Genomic DNA, 20,137 nt, shown 5'->3' with positions numbered 1-20,137 from the left:
GTCTAAACCATGTAATTTGCATGATACACTTTTTTTTAAATTATCAAATCGTTAGAGGATTTTTTATAAATTCGAGAATGTCCTACAAATCTTGTGTTTGCTACCACTGGTTGAGGAGAAGGGTACATAACATTAAATTAAGCCCCATCTGATCGATGTTTTGAAGGTGAAGAAAGGAAACAGGCAGCTGCTTTACACATCTCATACTGCTTGGTGCGGATAACAAAAATTCATAGAAGTTAATTAGAGTTTGTTTTGCTCTGGAAATACACCACTGATAAATCCCTTCACGGTTTCAATCATGGTTCCATCTCCAATTCCTGTATACCTTCGGTTTTTCGACACCAATCTGGTGTTCTTATGAAATTACCAAGAGCAAAATTCAAACTTTTGGTGTTAAATTTTGTATTGTTGGACCGGTATCTAAAGTCGTCCGGCTTGAAGGAGATTTCAATACAACTTTGAAAAGTTTTAGGGGAGAAATGTAGCAAAATTAGCGAACTGTGAGATAATAATTTAAGTTGTAGTATGAAGGTTGCTAAATGCCCAACCGTGCTCTTAAATAATTTATCTGCAGTTTCCACTTAAGACTCAACTGGCAGATGTCTCCGTATATCGATCTCCAGCGCACAAATTTAGTTTGTATCAAACTTGTTCCTCGACCCTACGGAAGGCACAAAGTTCTTTCTTGTCAGTTTGATAAACAGTAATGTGCAAACCTGATAACAGGTGAGTTTTGTGTACTTGTATGTTTTTATGTCCTTATTCAGTTAGTGATGGTAAGTCATATGTGGATTGCAATTGATTTCTTGAATAACACGTATATACCATAGATGCTTTACAATGGCTGCCGAAGAGCGGGAGGACGAAGAGTTTAGCGGATCGATGAATTTATACTTAAAAACTGCGAGAATTAATTGTGATAAATCGGAACAGATTCGCGGATTTTGAAGTTAGGTCGCAAGGGTTGGACTGTCTCGGAATTCAAACCTGGGATCTCAAATTAACTACGGATTGTGGATTTTACTCAATCTTAGCCGTTATTGTGTTACGTCCCAATAATTTCCATAAAATAATTTTCATCGAATTTGTTGTTAAAATTTTCTTGAAAATGTGAAGAGTTTGATCACTTTAATTTCCACACACATTCTAACGGGACGTTGATGTAAAGTATTCACCGGTTGCGCGTGGCAGCTTATTCACAAAGATATCAAATTAAAAAAAAAAAAAAAAAAACCGTGAACACATAAAAAGTATGCTACCTAGAGTGATTGTGAATTCGGATTTGGAGAAAAGTAGCTCTGGTCGTTGAACTTAATTTCTTTTTCTCGTTCTATAAAAGATTAAATTAAGAGTCAGAAGGAGAAAATTAGGTTATCTTTTTGTGTTGTCTGCCAATGTCAAAAAGAAACAACTATTGTAGGTACTGTGTTTATTACTTTACGGATTTCAAAGCTGTTTAATTGATAAATTTGCCCTCGTCCGAGTTAAAGCTAAACCGTTCAATTAGTAACACTTATTTCGAAGACATACTGGTCAACGGCCAACCTCTACAGGCCAATCTAAAGACAAACGTTGATTTGAGACGGATACATTATGAGAAGCATTAGAAGAAACATTCATGTCAAGAATCAGACAAAGGAGCCTCCTCTTAGACGGAAAAATATTAGATAGACTGGAGAATATCTAGTAAGCACCTATCCATTTTTCATAAACTGTTTCTGGATCGATATATTTTTCTTAAACCTCACGATCGAAATTACTTTCTCAGTTAACTAGGGTATGATTTATTTACTTTATCCATTACCATTAACCCTTATCTCTAGGGTGCGACGAAAATATTATTTTCTCGTTGAATAATTAATTATTCATCATGAGGCGATAATTGCTGCTGAGAAAAATAATTCGCTTGGATGGAACGAAAATTTAGGATGGCGTACAAACCGCTTGTTCTATATTTATCACGTGTACTTATCATAAAAAAGAAAAAAATACACTGAAGTGCGAAGAAATCCACTCGCAAATATTTATTTTGTAAGTATGCGTCAGTAAAGTTTTCACTAAAACACATTTTGTTTCTTTGAATTAATTTTTTGTTTTTATTTTGATTTGAAGCCAACTTTTTAATGCCCAATATCATCAATATGCCAGTTGTTTAGTGCGGCAAATTCCTAGTATAACGCACTACTTTTCTATTCAGGAATTTACTTCCAGATTCTGATACTTTCATTTTTGTTTACAGCTAGTTTATAAATGGAAATATGTCATAATCTGGAACAATCTGGCAAAGATGTTAATAAACCTCAGCTCACCTCGGGGGTCTGGCATGACAATCTGATTACCTGACGGAGCAATACTCTTGTTCTCGAGAAATATCTATTTTTGGTCCATCTTAATTCCAAGAGACGTTTTTGCAGTTTATTCGTCCAAATAAATATATATCATTTTACTGGCAAAATTATTCTTCTTTGGCCCAAAAGGTAGAAAACAATTTAATTTTTATTCTTTGCACAAACGATATACAACACGAAACAGTGAATACAAACACTCAAGAAGCCAATTCTTCCCATAACTGAAACAAAGACAGCATCAACTTATCTTTTTCATTTATCATTTTTGTTACTGATTTAGTGTTCAGTGTTCTAACTAAACTATTGCTTTGTTATTAGTCTTATTTATCCGTTTATTTATCTGTTTATTTGCCTCCTTGTCTGCCTTTAATCCATTTATTCTGTCACTTTTTAGGACCACAGGATGAAGACAAGAGCCCTTTTCTTTGAGGTATTCGTTGCGATGTCATTACTACAGAGGATTAATGCAACAAACAGGAAATTAACTTGTGGTAAGTTATAATTATCATTGAGCTCATCATGGACCGTCATTATCTACCCCAAACCAAACTACAAGATAAAATATTCCCAGCAATTGAACTTCTAGGAGTTCAATTCAATCATTTATCATAATACCACATCGATCGCTAGATAACAAGGCACACCATCATAAAATTATAAAACAATTCCTAAACACTCGTTGAACAACGCGTTTAAAACACAACAAACAGAAGCGTATTTGAAGAAATTCTTTTTTTCCAATTTTATGCAGGATTTGTTATTGGTCACTCAGCTGAGTTCCATGCAGTGAACTCAGTCTTCAACAACGCCTCCAGGTCGAGTAATGTCTCAGTGGTTTTAAAGAAATTTAACATTTCTGACCCAGTGAATCTATTTAATCAAGGTGAAAGAAAGTTTTATTTGTCGATTTTACCAGTTATTCTAAAGCTCTTTTTTTAAGTTAAAGATACAAGATTTTTGCAATCTAATTTATTTCAGCCTCTACGATTTTCAAAAGCAACGTCATTACACTTATTGAGGGAATTGAAGCGACGACGCCCGCATGCGCACTGTCTACGGTAACTGGTATTCCACTCATTCGTCTCCGACATGACAGTGGACCCTTAGGCCATTGTGAGAAGTCGATACAGATGTCAGTGGGATACAAAGACTATGCGCGTGCAACACTTGACATTGTGAATACCTTTGGATGGAAAAACATTGTTCTTGTCTATGAAGGTTAACGATGCTTCGTTCTCAGTTGTTTATACTGAACTTATGGCCCTGTCAGTTGGTGAGCGTGATAAATTTGTGACTGTCATTTTTTTTGTGTGCGTGTTTTTGTTTAGAGCGTCACGTGTACAAGGCTGGCTTTTTCGTCGCTATCACCCAAAAATTACAGCTGACTGTGAATTTAGTTCAACTCTCTGAGCAGGGACAGGACGAAGAGCAAACAGCACCCATACAGACAGCAATGGAACAAGTAAAGGACTTTGATGCTGAAATTGTTGTACTCTACTTGGAAAATAAAAACATCCAGCTAATGTTACAACAGGTAACAAAATTCTCCAATTTTACTCTCCTAGAAATGTCTTGCTTTTCCATTGCATTTTGATTCACCAAAGTAATATTATATGAGGATAATTCTTCAAACGAGAGCTTTATGACTTTAAAAACATTTTTTATTTCATCATAGAAGCCTTGCAACCACAGAAAGACATATATTTGGATTATCCAAGGACAGGTTTGATAAACAAAACTTTTAGACTTTAAAACAAACTTTTATAGTCAATGAATTCTGAGATCAAATGCCGAATAGACAGACACTGGAAGACAACGTAACCAGTGAGGTAAATATATCCCAACTCAGTGTAGCAAGTTAATAGACTCTTGGGCCCTGCAGTCTACTGCTTTAAACCCACACAGCACTTGGTGGCAGGTTTTAGACGAATGCTAGGTGGCCAGGGTCAAATCAAACTAAATTTACGGTATTTTATTTATTACTCTTTAGGTGGATATGCCTTTGAATTTAACCTGCTACCAAAATTCAGTGGTAGCTTTAAAGCTGTCGTACGATGATCATACAGTTGACGATCTGCTGAAGCTTGCACTTGGAAATAATCTCAGCAGTTCCGTTGACAAGGCAGGTTTCATGTGTAAATGCACATTTCATCTCGTTTTGTTGCTGTTACGGTCAGATATGTAGGAGTGATTACATCAAACAATAACGAAAAGGGTGTTCTGAGTTAACATAAACACGCGTGTTCTCGCTCGCTAAGTTTAGTATTCACGACTACATGTACAGATGAAGTTCTTGAAAAGTAAATTTATTATATTTTTTATAAGTAAGTCTTGAAAGGAGCGACATAAGAATTCAATGGCATAGCAGCTTATTCATATGTAAAGAATGTCTAATAAAAGAAAACATGAAATCTGAATGTTATACATAATATTGATGTTGAACGAGAGAGGGAATGGGCATTGTCTTGCAAAAACTTCTTAGGTTCTGAGTGTGGAGCGAGTCTGTCGTTAGGGGTTTGCAGATATCCTGATTCATTTTTCTTAGTTCATTGGTATCTGTTCTTCTTTCCAAATTTAACGAAAGGAAGTAATTAAATTAACTTCTCCATTACAACAGCATTTGGCCGCAGTTAGTTTTGACGCAGTCCAGATAATCAACAGTGCAGCAAGTAGAGAGCCTTGTTCATCAATCAACGGGTCTGATATTGGTCCTGAAGAAACCAAAGCAATGTTAACATGCTTAAGGAAGGTAAAGACTCTTTGGTTTGGGTCTATAGGTCCTGTCAATCACTTCTATGGTACACCTTAGAACCCATCTTAGTAGCATGAGAGGTGCATCAATTTACGTTTGGAAATTCAGGGAGACTTGTTCACCAAACTGAAGTTTATCTGTTCTATTATATCTATGAAACAGGTCAGTATCAATGGAACTACAGGAATTCTCCAATTTGACGAGCAAGGAGAACGTACAAGAATTGATCTGAAAATTTTAAATCTTCGTAACAATTCATTTAAGAGAGTAGGTATCTTAAGCCTCAAATTGGACCCAATCTCTTGTTCTAACTAATGTTGAAATGATTTGAACATTCAATCGATTTAGTTTTCGTGATTGAAATTTAAATCAAATTTGCCTTTTTGATTTTATAAACGTAAAGGAAACTGGTATGTAAAATAATCAAGATGTCGACGTAAAGGGCTACTTGAACGTCCTTGATATTGAGGCCGAACCTATCAGCACAGATTTTAAAACAAAATCGCTCTCAGTCTTAAAGGCATTTGGAGAAGATCTGCACTCATTCTATCCAAGGATACTCAACTGAGTTCGTTTTATATCGTACTTGTTGCGTTGTTTTTTCTTTTTTTTTTCTTTTTAGATAGGTACCTGGAATTCAACTAAAGGCGCCGTGTTGTCTGGAAATATCCTGCGTAACATGGATAACCCACTATCGCAAACAACTCTGGAGGGGAGAAAGCTAAGGGCTGTTGTGTTAATGGTAATGAAACACAGACTGAATTTGTGAGATGCATTCATTTTAGTAAAATTAACAAGTTAAGTCAAATCAGTGGAAATAGGAGGAAAAGCGCATCTGTTGAAAAATTCGAAGATGAAATAGTACTGTAAGTGACCAATAATCTCGGTCAGTTGAGGAAAGGAAAACAAACCAAGAAGATTTCATTCTTCATTGGATATAATTTGATTTGAAGACGTTTTTCTGCCACAATGTTAGTATGTTAGTGTTTGATCATGATCTTTTAGGTAACCTCGAATGCGAATTAGATCAATTTATGCCGGAAATCGAAAGACTTTATAAAAATGTAACGGTTCTGATGCTGTTTCTTTAACTTCAGGATTCTCCCTTTATAATGAGGGTGAAAAATGAAAATGGCGGATTTTCGTTTGAAGGATACTGCATTGACCTTCTGAATGAGCTGGCAAGAAATCTTAAATTCACCTATGAGCTCTACCTCTCCCCTGACGGGAAGTACGGCACTGAAAATGAAGATGGAACTTGGAATGGAATGATGAACGAGATTGTAAATGAGGTAAGATTCCATAAATGATCCTTTTCAGTAAATAAACAACGATATGAGAAAGAGATAAGAATTATGATGCTGACCCTCTGTATTTGTACAAAGTTACTCTCCAATGACTAAGATTTTACAGATCAGTGAAAGTGTTGATAAACCGGATGGCGAAAGGTCGCGGATATACTACTGAACAGAGTTATAACTGGCTTGTCACTAACAAGAAAGACTTTTTATGCAGAAACTGAGGATAGAAGTGCACTTCTAAATAGCTGTTCTTCTCTATTCGAAGCGCGCCGATATGATCGTTGCGGCACTCACTATAACAGAAAGCCGTGAAAAGGTAGTGGACTTTAGCATACCTTTCATGTATTACACTGAAGATATACTATTGAAAAAAACATCAGTCAAGGAAAAGTATGACCTGCTGCAGTTTATGAATCCGTTTGATAATCAAGTTTGGTTCGCTACCTTGGCTACCCTCGTGATCATCTCCATTGCTGTGTTTGTAATAAATTACTACAGTCCTTATGGATACAAAGATGAAAATGGTCGAGGAACATCTGAGGAGTTTAGTTTCTTCAACAGTGTATGGTTTGCTTTGGCCTGCATGCTGCAGCAAGGAGGAGATAACACGCCAAAAAGTCTATCAGGTGGGAGTGATTCTCCACTTGTCAGGCTTTGGTCAGTATTCTACTGCCAGTAGAGTTTAGCTAGAGTTTGTCATTACTATTTAGTTTTCTATTGTGCGTATTTTGTAAAAAGTAACAGATGAGAGCAGAACAAACGCACAACTACTCAGCTTAATGATCTCCCTTAAGTCATCATTCCATGCCGCAATAATTTTTAACGATGCTGTCTTACTTCTTTAGGTCGTATCCTCACTGGTTGCTACTGGTTTTGCATATTAATCTGGGTCTCAACATATACTGCTAATTTGGCCGCTTTCTTCACCGTAAAGAATGCCGAACATCCGATCAACAACCTAGAAGACATCGTAAAATCATCGTATTCGGTAGCAATACTCGACTCCTCCAGCACTTCAGAGTTCTTTAAGACCAGTGGCTACGAAACACACAAAAAAATATGGCACAAAATCAAATCGGACGGAACTCTAGCTAAAGACACAGCTCAGGGCGTTGAGTGGGTGAGAGAGAAAGAAGAGTTCGCGTTTATCACCGACAGGCCTTTTCTTCAAGATATCGCCAATAACAAACCCTGTGACCTACAAGTTGGTAAATATCTCAGCTTTTGATTAATGAAGGTTACCCGGTAATGAGATTTCTACGTTGACGCAAATCGTCTTCCCAACAACTCGCCGCCATGAGTGGAGTGGGGTTATTCCTTCCAAGTTTGTGATAAATGTACACCGACAAAAAGAAAAAAAAATAATCACGAAAGGATCAGATAAGTTTATTCCAAAAATCCTGATACTCGTATCCAAGACTTCTCATCTTCGTATTAGCTTCGCTGAAATATTCAACAAACCGACCGAGATTTGATCTGATCGTCGGATTAATAAATACTCATCATAATGAGTCATAACTTAGGTTCAGTTTTGTTTCAGTTCCAGGTCTAAGCACGTCCAAAGGACTTGCACTCGCCTTCCAAGCCAATGATCCTCACGTGAATGACTTCACACTGGCCATTTTGCGTCTGCACGAGAATGATTTTCTCGCCAGCTTGAAAAGAAAGTGGTGGGAGAGTACAAATAAATGTCCAGTTGAAGAGGAAACATGTATGCTCTATTTTTCTATAGTACTTTCCTCAGCTGCCTGTAGTAAGTCATTTAAATGATTTGTTGCCTCCATGATGAGCGGCTACAGCCCATTTCCGTCAAATAAGCAGGCACATGTCGGATGATCATGAAATAGCTCTCAGTGCATTGTCAGCATAGACACTATGATTAACCTGTCCCCGTTTTGTTCGGAGCTTGTGTGTCACAACAGATTTTGATTTTCTTCAACGATCCTTCGACCTCGTGAAAACTCCCTTCCACCGAGGTATTTCGCCGTTTAAGATTTGTTTTTTCTTCTTCCTTTTCGCAACTTTGTTTTTCATAGCAGAGAAAGCAGAAATACTCTTTTTCCTGTTTATGTCGGTCGTAGCCGTGTTCTGTACACAAATTGTAGATCTCGGCTTTGCCATGTGTAGTGTCCTCGTCTTTTATCTCCAGTTGTTCTGTACTGCACATTAAACATATCAACGATTCTTCCATAACAGATTTGGTTGTAAACTGGGAATCTATCGTAGGTCTTCGTTGTCTTTTTGATCTTTCGGTGGTAAGCGACATAATGGACCTCCTCGGAGCCACTTCCACCATAGCTTGTTTCGATTTCTAACGTCTCAAATAAATTGGAGCAATAACGCTAGGAGTTCATAATTCTAGCGGCAAAACTCTTGGCTTAATATAATCATTTGTAACGTCATAAATTGAATTAATGAGTAGTATTATCTGTGACGTCATGGTTAACTTCGATGCGAGAAGTGTTCATCAGTACTCCTCGATCCCTAAGCTGTCGTAACAAGCGTCTAGTGTTTATAGTATTTAATGAGACTGAATTTTGATTTTTGTCGTATGAAACAATTTACAGCGTTAGCATTGCGCGTGTTAGAGATAATAAGAATTTAATCTGGACGGCGCCGCGCGTGCAATCGTGTAGAAAGTCACAATGAAAGCTGACGGGTCAAGGTTCTGACCCCACTGTGCTATTTTTTTAGTCCAGCCCACCAGCCAACTCAGTCAATAAGGACATGACATCTGTACAAACATGTCTTTTTTGTTTTTATTTCAGCTTTGTCCCGAAAGCGAATCGGTCTAATGAGTATGCTGGGTGTGTACATTGTTTTGGCCGTTGGAATGATAATAGCATTCATGACGCTTGCGGTGGAACATTACTGGAAAAGAAAAGCTAAACAAGCGCTGGTAGACAAGCTGCAAAGGTTTGCAGGGAATCATTCTTGGACTTATGAACTCGTAGTCGATATTTATCCTGAAGTTACGTTTGCCTGTGTGATTGATAATGGTTGCAGCAAAGATAAGCTAGGAGGATGACTAGGATGCTCAAGTTACAGTGTATTTTATGTTTTGAAAAATAATCTACTTTTATAATTACATTTTTCTTTGATTATTTCCACAGGACAAAGCTTCGTTCAGTGAAAATTCGCCCAGGACCCCCTTAGATAACGTAATTGTCCACATGTTTTGTTACGCACCTTCTTACTCCGTCTATAAGAATACGTGGATGATTTTTGTCGTTGGTTCTACTTTGAATGAAAGTTATTCTTATCATAAATCTTCGAAAAGCAAAAAAGTAAGGTGGGTGGGGAGGGAAAAAAAACTTTCATCGAAATTCAAATCAGGAGTTTGGATCCAAAGGTTAGCTCAACATAAAGTTGACGTAGATTGTCACGGTCGCTGTGATGTCTGAAAACCTGACGTTTCGATCTCTGTCCATTCTAGTGTCACCCTACTTTGTACATAGTTTTGTCAGTTCTCTAAGATTTGTACTATGAGTCCAGTTTGAAGTTTATCTGTCGAGATCTAGGAACGCTATTACGTAATATCTCAATAGTGAGGTTTTGGCTAGGTGGAACCTATGGTCACCAATATAAATTGAAAAACAAACAAACAAAAGAAAAACTAGACAAAACAAAAAAAAAAACAAATCTACACTTCGCAAGCTATGAGATCACGACAGATAAAAACGAACAATAAAGACAGCTAAAAGCACTCTTTAAAACCGGCTCTTCGTATTTATTTCTATTGTTTTCGTCTAAAAAATTGACCCTATAGCTATTTCTCCAAATTTTATTTCATCTTTACAACTTTTCATGACAGTGTCAAAAGTTCGCACAAAAATTAGCCCAATTCAACTTGAAAGAATGGTGACGCACATATAGTAAAAAAGTATGTCCTCTGAATCTGCTAACATATTCTTACGTAGGTTTTTTGGACAATGATCCACAATTTGACGAAAGTTAAGCCCAAGAATTCAAACGTATACTGAGAAATGATAACCGTAGACTGTCCGTGCGTTTTACAGTGGCCGGGTGACAAGTCATTCCATGACAAACTTCGTGAAGTGATTTAGATCTTGAATTCCCAAAAATAGCCCCAGAACTCGTAATTCAGATCCCCTTCCACACATCTCTGCAGAATTCTCTTTTTTTTTTCATTAGCACTGACTGTAATTCTGGGACAGCAACAAAAATCAATATAACGTGGAAAACAATTTGCGCGAAAAACAAGACGAAACTGGAAAAGAAAAAAAAAAAAAAAAAAACACCTTGGTGCCCAGGGAGGTCGGGTAGTGAGGCACACTTGGTTGAATGCTTTGATGACATCACATCCTTGTCTCGATCCTTGCCTTGAAATAGTTCATTTATCCAGTATTGAATGAGAGAGAGTTTCCTGGTTTGCTTATTCAGCCAACTATCCTTAAAAGTGAAGTCAGGTACGGGCTTTGATTGGTCGGCTTAGGCTGTTTTCAGGAAATCAACATATGTGTTTTGGTAGACTTCTATGGAACGATCTTTTGGCCTGGAAAAGGAAAAAAGAGGAAGGCAATGTCTTATAAACTTTTACTTATCGAAGAGAAGAATTTCGTTTTTTACCAAGAAGAGTAAGATGTCAAAAAAATTAAACAGCTAAATTTTCAGTGCCGACCACAAAATGATTAATTTCTTATGTTCTCGTTAAATCCTCAAGTGCATCATGCATATATAGTTGATTTCATTCAGACACCTCTAATGCCACGCAGAGAGTTGTTTTATTCAGTCTAGTATCATTGACCGACCTCTGGGTTTTTATCTTGCATTCCCTCATTCTCCTCCAAAAGATCTCCGCACTCAGCGCCGTTAATGCTAAAGCTACTCCGACACCCATGACAACATACACTCCCAGCATGCTTCTGAGATCAATCCGCTTTCGAGTGAAAGCTGAAAGAAAAAAAACGTATTCTTCATATCACGCAAGGAGTTTCAAGTACTTCGTTAAATAAGGTAAAAAATGAGGATATATGGATGGCGTATAGGATTGGTGAAAACTTACTGGGCTAAAACCTAAGAACCAATTACTAGAGCTAATCTCATGCAGATAGAATTGAAATCCTTACTCGTATCCTGCTTTTTAAGACATCCATTTTTGTATTCCCACCATTGTCTTTTTAAATTGTCAAGGAATTCGTTTTCGTGAAGGTGAAGAATAGCAAGTGTGACGTCATCAACATCTGTACTATTTGCTTGAAACGCAAACGCAAGTCCCAGGGCAGTGCTCAGGCCTGGAACTGAGACCAAAACAAAAGAAAGGTCACATCGTCTGTAAAAATTTAAACTTAGGAATTTGTCAATTGGTGGAGGGCGTTAGGATTTGGCGGGACGTGATCAAAGGGTGGCAGCTCGTTAACATGGGCTACAGAAAAATTATTTCAACTTCTCATCTCCTACTGACCTGTAGTGACGTCACAAGGCGGCTGTTGTGCGGCGTGTTTAAGAACAGGCCCATCAGAAATAAACACAAACTGGTCTCTCTCTCGCACCATTTGAATTCCTTCAGCTGTACTCTGGACAAAACTACCCGCTGCTACCATTCGTTTCCAAATCTTTTTATGTGTTCCATACTGACTTGTCCTGAATGCCTCATAAGTACTTCCTGACTCAATCACGGCTACTTGATAACTGGAGCTTACGATGTCCTCTAGATTATTAATCGGATTATCATTATCTTTCACAGCAAGAAAAGCAGCAAGGTTGGCAGTGTATGTTGAGATCATAATAAGTATGCAGAACCAGTAGCACCCACTCAGAATCCGACCTATGGATATTCAGCATAAAAGGATTGTTATGATGAAGATACAATAAGAGATCTTCTCATGCATAGGAATATGACAGTGCAAGTCTGTTTACTATCTGAACAAGCTCGTATGGACTCGGTCCCATAAAGACGATCTTTTGTTAGAAAAGCATTGGTTCACAAACTTTATTTCATCAAGGTGCCCCAAAAATCGAGCTGTAATGCTCTCATGAAGAGTCATGTTGAACCCAAACACCCCTTTTAATTTCTTTTAACATAATGGATTCCTGACAAAAATGCCAGATCGACCCTCCTCACTTAGCTTGCGTAACTTTTTATTACCACTGGTGGTTTTTAGAATGTAAGCCTTCACCTGATGAGCTTTTCGGCGTGTTGTCTGCTCCTTGCTGCAGCATGCAGGCCAAAGCAAACCACACACTGTTAAAGAAATTAAACTCCTCTGATGTTCCTCGGCCATTTTTATCTTTGTACCCATAAGGACTGAAGTAATTAATCACAAACACAGCAACAGAGATGACGACCAGACTGGCAAGAGTAGCAAACCAGACTTGAATGTCAAAAGGATTCATGAACTGAAGCATGTCAATTTTTCCACCGGGAGGTGATTTCTTGATCAGTATTTCTCTTGAGTAATACATGAAAGGAACGCTGAAGTCCACAACTTTCTCTCGACTTTCAGTAACCGTAAGAGACGCAACAGCGATGTCAGCACGCTTTCAAGACAAATGATTTGATCATCATTTTTTGAAATCTTAATTTGAGATGACCTCTGTATTCACTTTTGCTATTTGTGTTAATTAAAGAGAGCTGCCTGGCTCCGCTTGCCCTTATGGTTATTCCAGGCTGCTAGTACTCCTATTTTATTTCTAATAATCTCTTTCAATTTTGTAACTTTTTTGCTCAGAGCAAGTATGAATGCGAGCACAAATAAAGATTATCCGTTATCCGTTATGACCTGTTGGTTGTTAGAGCATGCCCTCTAGAACTTCATTTAAGGTCGAGAGGTCAGAATCAAGGAAAGATCATCATTATATCAATACTCTTAGACAAAACCAGTGAACAGTCCAGGAGACAAGGCTTCAAATTCCAGCGTTGCTGGACTGTTGTGGGGCTTTTTTTTATGCAATTTCTACAATTGCATCAAACCTTGAAGGATTATTTTCTTAATTATATTTCATCCGTAGGTCAAAATATTGCTTATCTCATGTAATTGTGTGTTCTGGTGGTGTGCGCCACATAACAGGGAACGAGAAATAATTTCAACGTACATTTAGCAGTGGCGTATTTGAAAAATATTGGGCTGCAGAGGTCAGAAAATTACCTTGCCAACTAACTCGCCAACCATACCGTTCCATGTTCCATTCTCCAACTCGGCACCGTACATCCCGTCAGGGGAGGAGTACATCTCATAGGTAAACTTGAGTCTTTTGGCCAGTTCATCGAGAAGGTCGATGCAGTACCCCTCATAATATGGAAAGTCGCCGTCCTCATTTTTCACTATAAACGGTGCATTCTGTTTCAAAATTATACAAAGCAGATACTGTTAGATCAAACACATTTCTATTCCTTCTTGTGCAACTAATTTCACTGAGTTTTGAGTATAACTACTATTTACCCGACCCATTCATTTATATCCGCATTCCTTTTCTCAGCCAGTGTTGGAGTTTTTTGCAGCGTAACGCATTAAGTGTCTCTGCTATTTTTGAATCGTAGCTTTCAGCAGTTATCAACCATAAAAGGGCTTTCATTTCTTCAAAGTCCATTTCTCCCTATACTCTTTTCTTACTTTGCGTCAGTGTATTTTACAACGTTCTACGTTACTTCTTTACTTTCTTTCTTCGTTGTTTCTATCTATCGTTTACAATGAAGAACACGTTATTCACCATTACGCTGAGGTCTCTCAGGTCTCGGTATGGCAGATTTTACAGTTAAAAGCCACAGAGACAGAATTGATCTGTGAACAAAGCTGAGATAGACTTTGTCATAGATATACGTACCTCTACGACAACGATTCTAAGCTTTCTCCCTTCCAGTCTCCCTCCGGGTAAAGGGCTTCCATTATTACGTAGTACATTCCCAAAAACCACGGCACCGTGTGATGAATTCCATGTCCCTATCTGAAGATGAGATATCTTTTATCATTTCAAGATGGCTCTACATAAATTGATCAAAGAGATAAGGATTTCATCCTCGTTACACTCACTCAAATCAATCATTTTAAAGAAAATTCATGGTAGTAGATAAAAAGTTCACTTTCAAGTTTACCACGTATTCCTCTATAGTATGAAGTTTCAACGCTAATACTATTTTTAGGAAATCTAGTTTGATCGCGATGACTATCAATATTATATTGATATTACTTACCCTTATCAATGAATCATTTTGAAGATTTAAAATTTCTAACTGAGTTTTTCTTCTCACCCCATAATCGTCAAAGCAAACAGGTCCTGTTTTGCCTTCTAGTTTGACCTGTTTGCAGTTAAAATACAAAGACACGAAATCGAAATATTAAATAAAAAAATAAAATTACGATCTTATTTATGATGGTAGAAATGACAAAAGGGATCATATATCACATAGCTTACGGTTTTCAAGCAAGTCAACATTTTATCTGCTTCGCTAAGACCAGGGGAGGAACCATTTATTGACAAACATTGTTCGCTGCGTAGAGCGTGATGAATAATTTGGGTTGTGTCCTGAAAAACTGCAGCTAGGTCCTAAAGGCAAAATAGACACCATGACGTAAGTAATAAAGGACGAACTCAAAGGAAATATTGAAAAGTGAAACTATTTAACTAATTTTATGACTAGATTGACGATTCGTTTCAGTGAGAACGGTCACCAATTACATGAAAGAATTATCAAAGGGTTAGACGCATTCCTTGAATCAAGTTTTTATTTGGTGTACGGCTAATTAAGCTTGCATCCGGGTTGCGAAAGTGCTGAAAAATCTGAACAGTACGGTGTCTTTAAGACCATTGAAAAACCTTGAGAAGTTGGTTAATTAGTTGTATTCGTAATGTGGCTCCCTGATTTGCCTCACTCACCCTGCTGTCAGTATTATTGCCTTTGACGACATTGTCCTCTTCATGGCCAGTGGCAAGTTTCATTACAAAGACAATGTTATTCCCGTCGGAGGTCAGATGTAATGGTATCTGAAATCCACAAATAATAGCAAAATTAAAGAAAAAAACAGCCAAAACAGTAAAAAAGGGATTCATAGTATAATATGAGCAGAGCCATAGTTAATAGAGCAGAGCTTGAAGTATCCTAAGTGGAAATTTATAGTTGAACTATTTCTTCTTAGTCTAAATAGGAACGTCAGAAAATTTCCTTTTGATTTTTACGAGAGAACATTTCCACTTCCTCAATTGCCGCGTAGCGAATTATGTGCTCACTGCCAAACCTCTCCTTGAAGTATCCACTTGTACCCATCTGTGAATTGACAAGTTTTCTGCTGAGAAAATAAAAATGAGTATATAATCGTGTCCATAATGTTCGCTTAGTAAAGTGTATTCTATATACAAGGCTAAAAGATTAGGAAAAGATTTTAAAATGTTTGAACCAAACGTTTTCGGCTGTTTGCCATCATCAGTGTGTATTATCAATGTGAACATTTGAATAACAACGACATGCACTAACTTATACTTGGATGAAGGAAAAATGCACAGCTGACATAAGATTCAATAGTAAGATAAATAAGCTGTGAAGCAAAGAATTCTTCGAATGTTCTTTGAGTGATCTTTATCGTTAAAAAATATTCATTAATTAGAGGGTAAGCAACGAAGTGTCACTTCTAAGTATTCCAAAAGTATTTACAATCAGAGATAAAACGTTCATAGATATGGCGCATAGAAGCGAAAGATTGTAAAATTAAAATAGCACCTGATTTAGTATAATCTCAATTTTTTCTTTTTTTATGTAAAGTAAAACAACTTCTGCTTCCAGGCCGTAAACTTCAGCCATAGCTTTAAGAACTGCATCTTCATTGTCGCCTTCCGTGGAAAAATGAATCAAATTCACGGCGAGATTTAATCTCTTAGTTATGGCGATGAAAAAAGCCGCTTGGTAGGAGTGATCCTCTGAAACAAACAAGAAGGTTAATATTTGTACGTGTGTACATGTACTCATGGTTAAAAATGTAATAAGGACAAACGAAAGAAAGTTTGAAAATACTGAGAGGTTCGTCTGTCTTATGTCAGTCACCTCGTTAGACAATTTTTTTGCTTACCATCAAATAAAACTCCAATGCTTTTCCAGTGAAACTTTTTTATTAGATCTAGTGTGGCAGTTGCGAGGTCTTTGTATCCAGCTGACATCTGAATGACTTTTTCACACTGATCAGAGAGTTCATTGTCACCATGGAAACGAATAAGCGGAATTCCAGTCACTGTAGACAGTCCGCATGCGGAGATCTTATCTTGACTTCCCTCGACGAGTGCAATAACGTTTTCATCACGAAGTAATAAAGCTATGATAAAAAGAAGCTTTCTGTTATTACACATGGAAAAGTTCAGTTGCTAGATAAGGGGGTTAAACAAAATTACCACGATGTAACAACAGCATTACCTTGAGCCAAAAGTTTTGCAGTCACGCGGCTGGCGGGCGTGCGTGAGTTGATTGATTAGCCAATCATAGGTCATCATATTCAGAGGCTACGACTTGGTATTGAAGTTGACGAGGTCATCTTGAGAGACACTTCAAATTTGAGTTTTAGGTTTTGAAAGTTTTGTTGCTTGTTTTTGTTTTGAAGTAGAAACTTGTATCTGGGGCTTTACGTACGGCCAAAAGTTGCATATAATTTTATGCGTTTAAACACAACGAATATATGAAGTTCATATATCTGAACTGCGGTTATAGAAACGTATTTGTGCACGATCCTCGCAGTATCGCAGAGGTCAGTGGTTCGAATCTCGTACAGGCCTTTTTTTTTTCAGGTCTGATTTTCTCTATTGCTTAAATAGTGCTCTTTACTGCAAAGATCGTACACAAATAAATTTTATGCATTTAGTACACTTTTTTTTTGTCAGAGAATGGATTCTAACCTCTTCAGCAAAAGATGATTTGTTACAGTTATTGCTCCACAATACTTTATCTAAGGGACAACATCACCTTTAGTAAATAAGTTTTTCCTGTCTGAGATATTAAACTGTTTGAAGATTACTGATACATTGCTAAATTTGTTTATTTGGTTTCCAGCCAAAGTCAAAGTGTCGAACTCTCCGGAGTACCCATTTACAAAACCTGAATTAAGAAAAAGAAAGAAAGAAAGTGAGAAAGGAAGACAAAAATAAAAGAAACTTGAATTGAATTACTTTTCTCAAAAGTAAACATAAGAAAGTATGTGGTTTTCGGATAGATACAGGCTCTCCTTTTTTTTGCTTACCGCATGTAAATTTTCTAAGTGCCGCGGATAGCCTCAGTGCGAATGGGAGAAAAAAAACCAACACCATACAAATGGCTGTTCTTTCCATCTCATTACCCTGGAGAAAGTACATTGGCGTAGATTAATAAGATAAAGATTCGTTTCTACGAACATTTTGGTGGTACATTTACATTTATCAACTACTGTGACACGTCCTATATGGCATCTAATCTGCAAAGGGCAATACAGCCCATCTTCAGCAGATATGCCCACCCATCCCATCCCAGAGGAAGACATCCACCACACATTAATCTCGTGCGTGGGAAATTAACGTCTCCTACCCCTAACCCTGCAGGAGACGGGACCTACGGTTTATTCGTCCTTATCCGAGAAGGCTAGAATATCTATCAATTTCTTGATATTATAGAAAGGTAGCACATTCTCCTCAGTTATCTAAGGCCCTGAGTTTTGGTCCGACCGGGGCTTGAACCCTCGACCTCCCGCACAACAGTCCGGCGCTCTAGCAATTGAGCTAACCAGGAGGCGTTTTAAGAGACCAGTTCGTCTTAGTTGCCTGCTAATATAAGCAAATAACCTGAGAAAGACATCGTCCTTAACTTACTTTGGTTGCACCGATTCTCGGGCTTTCATGAGCTAGTGTAACACAAACATTTTAAGAATAAGTTAATCGATATCGAAAAGGAAAACTGATCATATGAGTTATGTATTCCATTTTAGACTGACAGAGACCCTGATTACGTCGGAAGCAATTTCTTTCTGAACACTTCAATACGAATCTTTTTATTCAATTTCAGTGACAATTAAGGCAACGAAGGGAGGACCGGCCTAAATTCGAGTTGTTTAGAATTTACTTATCACAGCAACTGAGATTCATAATAACTGTTACATTTCCTCAGCAAACGACTAGCTTTAAAATATTATCGTTTGGTAAAACACAATCAATTCTAATAGTCTTGTTATCCCTCACTCAAATTGTTTTTCTGTTGATTTTACAAGGACAGTTCCTTTCATCAGTTAAAGGTATCGAATCTGTAAATAGAAAGGTAATGAAGGCAATGCACGACTAAACATATTAAGTGGAAATGCTATTTAAATCATAAACTAGCACTTGTATAATACGCACTAGCATGTAGCTGCCTTAAGTTAATTTCATACTACTTAAAAATAATTTTTGTTAGTATAACTTACCCGTTTTCTTACTGGATCATGTTCGAATATAAGTGTTTCCGTGATCTGGAAACTTCTCTTGTAGGTATCACTGTAGGGAAACAACTGTTGTTAGATCCCTTGAATTGTGAGTTCTTTCCCTTGAATTATGAGTTCTTTCAAGTTGAATGTACCACCCACTAATTTCAAGGCACAGAGCCAATTCATCTTAACAACTGCGTTATAATAAGCCTTGGTCAAGTTCTTTTCTATTTAGCATTTCAAATTTTTAACAATGAGAGTTTGGAAAAATACCTGCTCACAGGATATAAGTTAACATATTGTTTAAACGCCATATCAAAATGTTACCACGCAGTGACATAAATTTCAATCTCAGTTTTTCTTGAAATTTGAAGGACTCCTCGGAATAGCTTTCATAATGTACGTCGTCGAATTCTAGAAACAAAATTACATTTCTTTTCTATTGACATGTATCAAACACTTTACAAAACTGACATTTTGCAAATATACTTCTGTTAACCAATTTCGACAACAGAGATGGCAAGTAAACATTATTTTGACTACGTCTACAAGTAGGATTCACCAAAAATAATCATATACCATGACTTAATCCTTTATGCATAAAAATTCATATAGTTTATTGAATGAGAACTTTCAAAAATTTATACATGATTTGTTATACTTATATTCCCATAGCAAAAATGAAAAAATAGCTATTTGATAGCTTCCTGTGAAATCTGTTTACAATTAAATGACACTTGTTAAATATTTATCATTTCATTTGGTAATTGGTTGCTCAGCGGTATGTGGTATAAGTATGCACAAATTAATTCATTTGACCGCTCAGAGTTGTCAGCGGGCCTCCTAAGAGAGTTTGTAATTGAAATATGGGTGGAAATTGAAATAAGTGAACCCTACATGCAGAGGGTGAGAGAAATCCTTGTGATATGCCAGAAACAAGCAGATACTTCATGAACACGTAGGTAGGAATTTTAAATTCCCTACAATGGATCTATTAACTCAAAAAACCTCCTCAGATTCCAATTGCAAGGATCCAGCTTGAAAAAAGGTAGTTTTGATTATTCGTTAACCTTAACGGATGTTGTAATTTAGATTTGTTGCAAATATCATGATTCTACAAAGAATTCGTTCAGTTTTTGGTTGGTATTTTTGTAACACCATGGTAAATGAGTTAAAACCGAGAAACAGGAGGCTAACCTAACTCGTTATAGTGTTGCATAATCATCCGGATCTGAGAAAGACAAAGCATATAAACTAAAGAAATGATAAAATTAACAGCTTTTCAAATACAATACGCATTATATTTGGATGCCCTCAAAACCTATATTTACTTTGCACTTATTTCCTACAAATCCCATAAACAGAGAAAAA

The 20,137-nt window shown here is 37.1% G+C and overlaps 3 protein-coding genes and 1 pseudogene across 9 annotated transcripts in view; 2 read left to right on the top strand and 2 right to left on the bottom strand.

Moving 5' to 3' along the window:
- Positions 1-20,137, bottom strand: part of LOC148740617 (uncharacterized) — a 1,045,961-nt pseudogene that overhangs the window by 209,288 nt on the left and 816,536 nt on the right.
- Positions 275-10,120, top strand: LOC111327742 (glutamate receptor ionotropic, kainate 3). 3 transcript variants are annotated; one of them, XM_022931985.2, is made up of 16 exons: positions 275-729; positions 2,746-2,842; positions 3,103-3,234; positions 3,330-3,569; positions 3,680-3,885; positions 4,027-4,074; positions 4,342-4,473; positions 4,969-5,100; positions 5,266-5,370; positions 5,726-5,845; positions 6,201-6,395; positions 6,670-7,030; positions 7,250-7,612; positions 7,945-8,115; positions 9,173-9,320; positions 9,518-10,120. In XM_022931985.2, the coding sequence occupies exons 2-16, from the start codon at positions 2,755-2,757 to the stop codon at positions 9,558-9,560; spliced, it is 2,484 nt and encodes an 827-aa protein (XP_022787720.1). In that variant the 5' UTR covers positions 275-729; positions 2,746-2,754; the 3' UTR covers positions 9,561-10,120. The 3 variants fall into 3 exon arrangements, with proteins under 3 accessions (XP_022787720.1, XP_022787722.1, XP_022787721.1); XM_022931986.2 differs by lacking the exon at positions 275-729 and adding an exon at positions 2,253-2,480; XM_022931987.2 differs by lacking the exon at positions 5,266-5,370.
- LOC111327788 (glutamate receptor 2) overlaps positions 10,109-20,137 on the bottom strand; it is a 12,586-nt gene continuing 2,557 nt past the window's right edge. The window contains exons 2-17 of one of the 4 annotated variants that reach the window (XM_088748875.1): positions 18,767-18,836; positions 17,579-17,675; positions 17,305-17,436; positions 16,424-16,663; positions 16,078-16,274; positions 15,599-15,649; positions 15,240-15,347; positions 14,778-14,909; positions 14,557-14,661; positions 14,190-14,309; positions 13,514-13,705; positions 12,545-12,905; positions 11,830-12,192; positions 11,495-11,665; positions 11,177-11,318; positions 10,109-10,920 (exon numbers count right to left, since the gene is read on the bottom strand). In XM_088748875.1, coding sequence (XP_088605001.1) covers positions 10,857-10,920; positions 11,177-11,318; positions 11,495-11,665; positions 11,830-12,192; positions 12,545-12,905; positions 13,514-13,705; positions 14,190-14,309; positions 14,557-14,661; positions 14,778-14,909; positions 15,240-15,347; positions 15,599-15,649; positions 16,078-16,274; positions 16,424-16,663; positions 17,305-17,436; positions 17,579-17,666 — 2,466 coding nt within the window. In that variant the 5' untranslated portion in view covers positions 17,667-17,675; positions 18,767-18,836 and the 3' untranslated portion in view covers positions 10,109-10,856. Of the gene's footprint in view, positions 10,921-11,176; positions 11,319-11,494; positions 11,666-11,829; positions 12,193-12,544; positions 12,906-13,513; positions 13,706-14,189; positions 14,310-14,556; positions 14,662-14,777; positions 14,910-15,239; positions 15,348-15,598; positions 15,650-16,077; positions 16,275-16,423; positions 16,664-17,304; positions 17,437-17,578; positions 18,701-18,766; positions 18,837-20,137 lie in introns of those variants that run through there. The other 3 variants (XM_088748876.1, XM_088748874.1, XM_022932056.2) reach the window with 3 other exon arrangements.
- Positions 19,630-20,137, top strand: part of LOC111327807 (glutamate receptor 4) — a 12,828-nt gene continuing 12,320 nt past the window's right edge. Inside the window, exon 1 of one of the 2 annotated variants that reach the window (XM_022932090.2) lies at positions 19,630-19,814. The gene's annotated coding sequence lies outside the window, so the exon portion shown is untranslated. The remainder of the gene's footprint in view (positions 19,815-20,137) is intronic. The other variant, XM_088748873.1, reaches the window with a different exon arrangement.

Source organism: Stylophora pistillata, chromosome 2 (assembly GCF_964205215.1).
Source record: "Stylophora pistillata chromosome 2, jaStyPist1.2, whole genome shotgun sequence".
Taxonomy (NCBI): domain Eukaryota; kingdom Metazoa; phylum Cnidaria; class Anthozoa; order Scleractinia; family Pocilloporidae; genus Stylophora; species Stylophora pistillata.
The sequence above is the reverse complement of the archived record's forward strand: the minus strand, read 5'-3'. Positions and strand labels throughout refer to the sequence as shown.